At 30.3% G+C, this 11,085-nt stretch overlaps 1 protein-coding gene across 1 annotated transcript; it reads left to right on the forward strand.

Annotated features, from left to right (window-relative positions):
* Positions 1 to 198: 198 nt before the first annotated feature.
* LOC133205159 (sodium-coupled neutral amino acid transporter 7-like) lies at positions 199 to 9,394 on the forward strand. The gene is made up of 9 exons (XM_061340903.1): positions 199 to 408; positions 666 to 787; positions 999 to 1,197; positions 1,979 to 2,120; positions 3,452 to 3,544; positions 4,196 to 4,253; positions 4,529 to 4,788; positions 5,628 to 5,827; positions 9,048 to 9,394. Exons 1-9 carry the CDS (start codon positions 327 to 329, stop codon positions 9,239 to 9,241), a joined length of 1,350 nt encoding a protein of 449 aa, XP_061196887.1. The 5' UTR covers positions 199 to 326; the 3' UTR covers positions 9,242 to 9,394.
* The last annotated feature ends 1,691 nt before the right edge of the window (positions 9,395 to 11,085 follow it).

Consider the following 11,085-nt stretch of genomic DNA (forward strand, 5'->3'; position numbering starts at 1 on the left):
CAAAACATTTGAGATAATCGATAAATATGCTACCATAAACATAAAGAAACAATTGATATTAATTAAATGTTTCAGATTACATTTTTTTTTAAATAAAGAGAAACATAAAAAGTTAATTTTAAATGATGTCGTACAATTAACGGAACAATGATCTACTTTGTCTTGAAATCTTCAGTGTATTTCTTTTTATCGATTAGTTCTACTTTTGCACTCACGTGATTTCAAAATGTCGGAACAGCTGATCGCATTTTGAAAATAAGTGATTAAGAAAAATGAGGTTTTACTAATCACGGAAGGAAATATCTATCGGAAACTCAATCTTAACGATGTCTATACAAAGAAGTTATATAAATGAAGACACTCCGTTACTGGTTAAAGATGTTGTTATCATAGTACAACCGAGAAGAGGTATCATTTTTTTAAATCTTTTTTTTTTTTGGACACATATTCTGCAGCTACCAATAAATCAATGTTTTGTTCAACTGCAGATAAATTGTTAATGAGCAAATTGTAAGTTAGCAATAAAAACTATTATTGATTGCACCTTAGATTATACTTTGATCATGTTTGTAATCAATAAACATGATAAACAATGATAATATTGTTTTGCAAATAGCAATTAAATTTCCATCAGTCATTTATGTAAAAAAAATCTATTTACTCAGGATCATCATGGTATGCTTCTGTATTCTTGGTTGTGAATGCTGCTCTTGGGGCAGGCCTCCTCAACTTTCCAGATGCCTATCAACAAGCAGGCGGAGTTTTAATTGCCGTTTTAATTCAGGCTGTAAATGTTTGAAATTTTTGCATTATCTGCCATTTTAAAAAAAATATATCAAAAATGATAAAGATTACATATTTTGTATAGTTATTTATTCCCATTCAATAAAAAAATGTAATGTAAAAAATATATTAAAGTATCCAAGCTCTCATTTTAAACTGGTTCATGTTCATTTAAAAGTTCATTTTAATTTAATTTCTGTATATAATATTTTCAGATTCTTTTGGTGTTTGTGGTGTGTGCAATAATGATCTTGGCATATTGCTCTGATATCAACAAAAGTCTCACTTATCAAGATGTTGTTGCATCTGTTTGTGGAAAGAATGCACAAAGATTGTGTGCATTTACCATCATGACATATTGTTTTGGAACTTGTATAACATTCCTTATCATCATTGGTGATCAGTGGGAAGAATGTATGTTAGTCCTTTAATTGAATCTGTTTGATATCTTTTACATCTTTGATTAGATTAGTGTATGAAATTGTAAGGAATTCTTGTGTAAAAGACTAAATTTTAATTTGAAACATCATCAATCATGTCAGTGGATTTTGAAAACATTTTTTTTTTCTGTTAACAGAATTTTTTATGCCCTGCCATGAATATGGCCAGGGCATATAGAGTTTGTCATGTCCGTCTTCCGTCCTTCTGTCCTTCCATCGCGTTTTGCATTTAGCTCAGTTCAAAGCTCATTTTCAAAGAAACTATGTAAGATATTTTTATCAAACTTCATATGCTGATGTATATTGATAAGAGCTATTCAACTGCATCAACATTTATTGACCTTGACATTTCCTTTGACCTTGACCTCACTTTTCTTAAGTTAGTGTTTAGCTCAGTTTTAAAGAAACTATTCAAGATATTTTTATCAAACTTAATATGCTGATACTTATTAGTGAGAGCTATTCAACTCCATCAAAAACTATTGACCTTGACCTCTCCTGTGACCTTGACCTCACTTTTCTTAAATTTGCATTTTGCTCAGTTTTAAAGAAACCATTTAAGATATTTTTTATGTAAGCTTATGCACTTATACATAATTCAAACTTCATACACTAATACAATTTTTTTCATGTTGCATTACTAATATACCCTAGGTGGGGCATTCATGTCCTTTGGACATATTTCTAGTTTGTCAATGCTATTGCTACTTATAATCATGAATAGTATAATTTCAGTTGTTTCTTTAATGTTTCAGTCTTCCTTTATTCTGCTCGTGACTGGTATTGTAATCACAGTCCATGGTACATGGATCGTATAACGACCATTTGTGTGTCATCAGTCCTTCTCATTCTTCCTTTATGTTTCCCAAAGAGGATAGACTTTCTAAAATATGCAAGGTTTGTTTTAACTTAATACACTGTATAAGAATGATTACCAGCAATTGAGATGATGGTACATGTATTGTGATATGACAATGAATAGTATATTAAATACCAACTATTATTCAGTTTGAAAATGAATGAAATCTATCGTCAGCGACAACTTATTTTCATGACTGAGGAAAATATTCTACATAAATACACTATGAAATAAATACAGGTGACTCTCGATCTCTCGAAGTTCAAGGGACTGCAAGAAAAGTTCGAGAGATCGGGGGGTTCGAGAGATAGAAAGTGAATAAAATCCGGAATTTTCAGTTCCGACCAACATTGTTCTACTATTATAAATACCGGAAGTATATGTTGATAATATCATTGCACGTTTTCATGCGTATTTTACAGGTAATTCACTTGATTTCAACAACAAGGATCATATTTTGAATAAATAAAACGATCTCTTTAAGTTTCAATATTTATTTGTTCTCTTTTTATGATTAAACAAAACCTGAATAGCAATCGTCGGTGTGGCTACCTCCCGGGCTTGATCGGGTCCCCTACCAGATTTCTCGTATTAAATCGGCATTTAGTTCTTGAGATAGGATTTCTTGTGCAATGTTTGTCAAACTGGGATTATGTACACTCTAATAAAACTTCATAATCTATTGAAAATTATTGACACGCCTCTTAAATTATTTTCTAAAAATTTTCGTCTCGCTGTCAAGTCAAAATAAGTTGTGAAGCAATTCCTTTCTAATTTACGAATTATAACCAATTAATTATTTATATCAACACTCGGGTGTTCACAGGTATAGTGTCATCTATGTAAACACCCAATTAACACCTCCATGCCAACCCCAGGCGTTCACTGTTATCCAGGTAAGTCCAAGCTGCATTAATTTTACGCTTGATTGGCGTGTACAAACGCGCAATTAAAACTTCGAGAGATGGAGAGTAAAAAACAATGAAATTTGTGTAACGGAACTCAGGTCTTGGTTCGAGAGATAGAGAACTTCGAGAGATTGGAAGTTCGAGAGATCGGAAGTAAATTTGCTTAGTTATATAGAGGAAAAAACGGGACCGGAGGTTCACTTCGAGAGATCGAGAACTTCGAGAGATCGGAGTTCGAGCCATCGAGAGTCACCTGTAGTTCATGGCAAGAAATATTGCGAGTAAAATAAGATTATGAAACTCGGGAATATTTCTTGCAAGAGTATAAAAGTTGGTTCATACAATTTATTATAAAATTGATACCCTGAATCTTCTAGTAAAGAAAAAAATGCTTGCTAGTGCATCTGTTTGCATACAATATTTTATGTTGCTCTTGAAATTGTAATGTCTTCTTATTCCAGTGTTATAGGAGTAATTGGTATACTTTATGTTGTTGCTCTTGTGACAATTAAATATTTCCTACCTCATCATGAACCAGGGACAATTGCTACCAGGTAACATTCCAATTTCTATAGAAAAGCCTAGTTATTGTTCCTTCACTCTTATTAATTAAAAATATGTCTTAATAGTCATGTATATTAGTTTATTGAAGTAAGTGAAAAAATTAATTTATATGAAATACAGTGTAATTTAAACGTCTGTGAAAAGGTTTCTATATTGGAGTCAGATGCATTTATATATAAAGGGACATAAATCTGTATGTAATGATCCAGTTATGAAAACTGACATTCTCTTAATTCTACAAAGGATAACTGGTACATTGTATATCATTACTAATGATAAATTTATGAGAAGTATATTGTTTGTATGGAATTAAAAAAAAAAAATTTTTGGATACTTAAAACTGAGAAATCATGATGAGATAGTTCTGATATTCTTTGTTTGTTTCTTGTTTAACGACCCTCTCAAGGATTTTTTACTCATATGGAGATGCCACTACTTGCCTGTGGAGGGCTGCAAATTTATACCTATACTAGGCACTCAGGGCCATTGAGCAGTGAGGGATCTTTTTCGTGCCACCACCTACTGCAACACAGGACCTTGGCTTACATGTTCTCATCCAACGAAACGGTGTTCACATCCCGCAGTGGATTTGATTATCTTTATATTAGATACATGTTGACATTTTTTCTCCTATATTTCAGGCCTCTACACTGGGAGGATGTTTTCCTGGTTGTTCCTACCATTTGTTTTTCCTATCAGGTAACCTTACATATAGCTACAGTCATGAGGTCCTCTCTTTTTTTTAATTTGATATTTCAGGGAGGAAAAATGGAGAGAGCTTCATTATTACAGCTAGCTTACATTAATGTAGCTTTATTTTCTAGCTTTATTCATCATCTATGAATTAAAATGTTTTCGAAAATCTAAATTTGTTTATCAACCTTTTGAAAACTGAGCAACTCTTCAAATGCAGTTTCATTTCCTCATTTTCAGTTCCAACTGTTTGCATTGAACATTTTCATTAATCATTTCAGTGTCATGTCAGTATTATTCCCATCTATTCGTGCATGGAGAATCGAAGCCTGCGAGAATTCTCTAAGACAGTGGCTGTTGCTATGTTTTTGTGTGTTCTGAACTACACAGGAACTGCTGCTTTTGGTTATTTGACTTTTGGAAATAAGATCACCACAGACATCCTGTTGTCATATGAGCCAGATGTATCAGTCATTATAGCTGTTCTGTTGATAGCCATCAAGACATATACAACATACCCCATTCTTCTATTTTGTGGCAGGTAAAACTGTGGAAGAATTTTTTGCCATCAATTAATGAGGAAAATACTGTATAGATGTAGTAGGTTATTTTAGCAACGGCAAATTTAGCTATTTATCCCAAAAAGTGGGTATTTATTATTAGCATAGTTCATTTTTAGCAATTTTAGGGATATAATAAAATTTATTATATTGGACAATATTTATGATGTAATTACATGTATTAGCAACTTTATTTTTAGGAGTGATCAAAAAGTTCTTGAACTAATTGAATTATCTCCTTAAAAGAATTATTAATAAAATTATTGACATCATTTTCACATTGTGATGTCATAAACATGGAGCAAAACATTACATAACATCTGCTGTTTATAGAACATATGTATGACTATATGTGTGCCAAATTTCATTCTGATCTGAATCTTGGTTTTGTAAATATAGAGATAGTTCGATAATCTTTTGATCACCCCTCATACTAGTTTTGTTGCAAAGACCATCAATAATAATGCAAAAATTTGATGGTTATATGGTAGCCAAAGAAATATATCTACAAACAATGCATATGTATTGCCAAATGAAAAAAAAAACCCATTTATTCAGCCATGAAAAATGAGCTGTGTCTGCTGCAGCTGACACAAAGTACAATTGATGTATCATTTTTTTTTTTTTATCAAAGAAAATAGAAAGACTGTTGTTTCGGAATTTATAACAGGACTCTTGTTAAATGAATTGGTGATAACTTCAACATGAATCAAAATTTTAAAAAAAAAAAAAAAACAGTGTACCAGTTTTGTAAAAAAAAAAAAAAGGGGGGGGGGGGGGTAAGCTTCAGTAATCATATAATTTTGATTTTAAATTTCAGGGCTGCTTTTGATTGTCTGTGGAGAGACTTCTTTAAAATGAGTCCTGAACGAATTGAACAGACAGAGTTTAAGCATCGTATAACAGTCACCATAATCTGGTTTGTCCTAACATTGGCTCTGGCCGTCTTTATACCAAACATAGGAGTAGTCATACAGATTCTAGGAGCATTTGCTGCCATCTTTATTTTTATATTTCCAGGTAAAGTTGTTTTTTTTAATGTTTTAACTCAAATTTCTACAAAAAGTAACTTTACAATTGAACTGTCAACATTTGTATTGTACAGCAAAAGAGCTAGGTTCACTTTATGCATAAAATGGCCCTGTAGATATACCAATTTATTGACTAAACCTTATGTTCCATTTTAAACATCAAGATAAAGTAGAGACTTAGTGCTTTCATTTCCTATTAAAATTTTTCTCCTTAAAGTCCAGGTCTTGGAAAACAAGCTTTATGGAATTGCAATGTTCTTGAATTTTAAGGAAAACAGGTATATTTAAGTACTTTCAGAGAAGAAAAATAATATGAGCGCACCCTCTTAACTAAAAAATAAAACATGTTTTGTAATCCTCAGAAACGGATCTATCAGTAAATAATTGCATATTTTAGATCAGAGATTGCGCTCTATATTAAATATCAAAAAAATAGCTTTAAAAATTGACTGTTTTTGTAGAATTGTTCTGGATATGAGGAAAATGACACATTTTATGATGTCATAATGCATTGACTAGCCAGAAAATTACGTCATTTTTGGTAGATTTGCAATAGATGCATTGTCAACTAAAACTAAGCAGTTTCAGTTTTTCAGAAATTCACAGGGCCAAAAAAGGCCCTAAGTGAACCTTGTCCTTTGCATGATAGTTCATGAAAAAAAGGACATCTTTAGAATTTTAATAATCTATATGAAAGAAAGAGTCCTTATCTTCAAAAGAATATTGTCATTATGTTGTGTACGAATACATTAGATCTTTCAGTTTTCCATAAAATTTGCTTTGGGAATACATCTTTTGTTCTCTTCACTTAAGGGTGAATTTAAAAAAAATGACCAAACGCATATTTATCAACCCACACTAAAAATACAGGCAATGAAAATAGATTTCTATGTCTCAGCATATGTCTTTAGATGGTGTCTAAATACCTGCCAAATATCTCGTTGATATCTTAATTAACAAAAAAGTTATGCCCAAAAATGATGCTAAAATTGTCAGGAGTGCAACACCTTTTTGTGACATTTTGAAACTTCAATATTTTTTAGAGATCTGTGAAATAAAAAACAATGTTAAAAATAAAGACTTTCCTGATAATATTCAAAGTATTGAGCTTTAAATGTGGACTGTCATAACTTTTGTTTAATCAAGTTGTGGTCATGGCAGATGTTTAAAAAAATGTTATACCATATCAGGAGTGCAACAGAAAAAATGTAGTGTTGCCAATAAAACATCAATTGTAAAATTCTGATAGAAAATTAAGACAAAATAGAATTTTGGAAGTGTAAAATAATAACTGATTTACATTTTAAAACATAAAAATGTTATATAAATCACAAGCAGCATTAATGAGAGTCAAGTATATGTGCATACCCAAAAATGTCAGGAGTGCAACATTTGATGTTTGGCTCCCAAGCATGAAAAAACTATTATCATTATATATTTTCTGATTTTTATTTTGGAAAATAAAGACACAAAGAACATTTTTACCAAATACATGTAGATTTATCAACTACAGGATCTGTCTGTGCTTCAGATCCATATTTCTATGGTCAGGAGTGCAACACATTTTTTTAAAGATTCAAGTTGTGTGTCGAAAAGACTTCTATTCATGCTTAGAAGTATTCATTAATTAATAATGATCTTTTTGTATAATTTAATGCTAAATTATTGATAGTTTTATTAATAAAAATCCTTCCTTTTTCAATTTTATCAATTCAGATGTGTTTTTATCTTTTTTATGATTTTTTTAATGAACGTAAAAAAATTCACTCTCTAAAACATTGTCATTAAATTCAAGTAATTCCTCCTCAACTTCACTGAAACAACAGAACAAGTTCTTATGTAATTTTCACTTCACAATTCTACTTTAAAGGCCCCAGTGCTTTTGGTCAGGAGTTCAACAAATATGTTAGAATTATAAATCATCCAATAAGAATAAAAATAAAGAAAAAGTGATGAGTAGAATTTTTCTGGTGGGTTACTGTGTTTGTTCTCTAAAGGAAAATATGCTTTAAAATATATTTTATCTTTTAAATATACATTTAAGCTAGTTTTTTGGTATAAAATAGGGTATTATTCCAGATAAAATGCGAATTTTAAATACTTTCATCTGTTTTAATTATGAAGTATTGGATTATAAATATTGCACAATTTCATTATCACTTGATGTTGCCAACACTTTATGAATTTTTGTGTTCTATGGTTTTAATTTTCAATTTTACTGCAGTCAGGAGTGCAACAAAACTGCTTTATAATTACCAATGCTTTTTAACTATCTTTACTAAAAAATTAGTTGAAAAAAAATGCTTGATACTATTTGATGTTCAAAACACTATGTCTATCAACAAATTACAGAAATTTTACAGTCAATTCAGGGAATAGTTTTCATCATTTCACATATATTTTAAATAAAAAATTTTTTATTACACTTTGCAAATAATCATGTTTTAAGGTCTTCAAAATATGAAAAACCTGCTGTAAACGATGAAAAAAATCAACACGACAAATTGATTTACAAAGTAAGAATGGGTTATTGTGTGTTATAATTTTTAAAACAATTTTAAGTAAAATACTTATCAGATGTCAGGAGTGCAACACAATAATGTAACATAGGGTCACTTCAAAATCTTGTATTTTTTGTACGAGAACTCATTTATAACAATTCTTTTTTGGCTTAGATTTAAAAAATTGACTTGAACAGACAAAAAAGTGAATTTTGTGGAATTTTATTGCTTCATATTTTTTTCATATTAAAACTTTTCAAACCAGAATTGAAAAAATAATGTAAAATAACAATCAAAAAGCCAATTTTTTGTCACATGTACAAGAGAAGATACTCATTCAAGGTCAAGATTTAATCACTTATACCCCTTTTACCATTTTGAAGCATAAAAAACTATAATTTCTTGTGATTATGTATTTTAGAAAGTCTTTTAAGGTGTAATGATATTTTCTTTTTTCAAAAGAAATTTTACTAATAAAAATTCTGAAACTTTTTAATCCAATTGTCTATTCTATTGCCACTTCAGGATTTTAAACTAGAATGCATGTGCAGTATGATGATACAAGTGAAAAATATGATATACATGTATGTAGTTGAATTTTGCCAAAAAAATTCAGTTTGGTGGTCATTTTTTTTTTAATTCACCCTTAAATGAATTAGGCACCTAACACACATGTTAAATATATGTGTTTTGGTATATATTTTACAGGAATGTGTGTTTTGTCAGCTGTACAGAAGAAGGTCAGAGATCAAGGTCACTGGACCACAAAGTTCAAGGCCATAACAGCATTTTCTTTTGCCTTCATTGTATTAGGAACTTTTATTTTTGGGCTAACTCTATCTCAATCTATAATTCAAGATGAGCATGGCGTCAAGGGAGACAAGTCTCGCTATACCTGTTGATTCACGCATTGATAGTGATTGATGATGTAGAAATTTCTACAATCCAATGTTGTTTCTAATATTTAATCACTGTGTAAGTTTAAATGGAATTTTAAGTGTTTTATGTCTCCACTGGGTGAATGTTTACCATCAAGAAATGCTTTATGGAGTTTATGTGCCAAAATACATACATGTACATGTATTATTGAATTTTCTTTTTCAGATTCTTTTAATTTGAACACAATACATGTACATATTTGAATTGATTTTATTCAGGCATATTTTGCTTTTTGTTTTGTTTGTTTTGTCCCAAGATAATTTAGAGCAGATTTCTTCTGGTTTTTTTTTTTAAATTTTTGTTTTGTTATATATTATGTAATTTTTGTCACTTTAGTGTTAATTTCAAGTTTTTCTGAATGGTAAAAGCCACAAGAATATAAATATATATTTCATATATCTACCAGGGATGAATGTAGTTAATTCAATTTCTTTGGATATTTTTAAGTTAGAACAATGGAACAGAATTTAGTAATAAAAAAATAATCTTTGTAGAGATTATTTAGAAAATCTCTCTTTTTCTGAGTATTTTATATCTTACAAAATTGAATATTATACCCCTGCAAACAAAGCTTGGGGACTATACTGGAATCCCCATGTCCCTATAGCTGTCTGTCCATCTGTCTATATACATTTTTTGTCTAGTGATGATCTCCAAAACTATTCAATTCTTATACCAGTATCTCTATACTCTGTCATACTTTGTACAAATGTAGCTTGTGTCCAGAAATGTGCATTGGCCCAGTACCAAGGTTATTTTGACAAGGTCAAGGTCACAAGGTACAAAAGTTATTACTGTTTTAGCCACAACTTTGATATGAAAAAAAAACATACAAGTTTATGCCTGAGTCAAAGGGTATTTGATTTGTCCAAGGTCAAGATTATGTGTATTAAAGGTATTAAATTCTTGCCATATAGCCATAAGCTTAGAAGATTATACTAGATACTAATTCTGCTTAATGTGACCAAAGGGTGTGTAACAACCCCTCACCATATCATTTTGACAAGGTCAAGGTCACTGGATTTGAAGTGTAAAATTCTTGTCTGTAATATAACTTTATAGTGAAATAACTTCCAAAGGTCATTTTGTCCTAAGGGTTGATTATAATCATCTGATATGACGTGACCTTTTATCAAAGGTTATTAAGGCAAGGTCACAGAGGTCAGAGAAGTATCTTTGAAATGTAAAATTCTAAAAGACAATTAATACTTTTTATATACATATATACATATATACATTTTTGAATGGCACAGACATATCTTCACTATCCAAGGGTTACAATCTCCTTTTTTCATCTTAAGAGATCGGATTGTAAACCTTAACAGGGGAAGAAGGACAAATTAATTATTGATCTTGTCAGTAAAATTGTTGTAAAAAAAGTGAAATTTCTAATTATTTTAGTGCATGAAAATATGAATTGAGATTATCCCATTCTTTTTATAGTTCAAATTTACACGTGTAAATTTACTAAAAATTGTCAAGTCATTTTACTTGAAAAGTTGTGATTACTGCTCTTTTATTTCTAGTTCAATTTTTATTGCATTTTATGGTTTATGAATATTTCCATTTTAATTGTGACCACTGTGCACTCAAAAGTTAAATCAGTTTCACATCATCATTAGGTTTTAATGACAAATACTCATATGCTGTCCTGTTGAACATTTGAATACATTTTAAAGAGAGGTGGGATGTGAGATACATGTATTTGGATTGGTCTGTCAACAATTCTCCATGTCAAGATTTTTCTACATTTTAGAGAAGGTGCTTTTTAGTTCAATTGAAATTTGCAATAAATAACATGTAATAA

The sequence above is a fragment of the Saccostrea echinata genome, unplaced genomic scaffold (assembly GCF_033153115.1).
Source record: "Saccostrea echinata isolate AGI-Se365-2 ecotype Australia unplaced genomic scaffold, CSIRO_AGI_Sech_v1 ptg000054l, whole genome shotgun sequence".
In the NCBI taxonomy this organism is placed as follows: domain Eukaryota; kingdom Metazoa; phylum Mollusca; class Bivalvia; order Ostreida; family Ostreidae; genus Saccostrea; species Saccostrea echinata.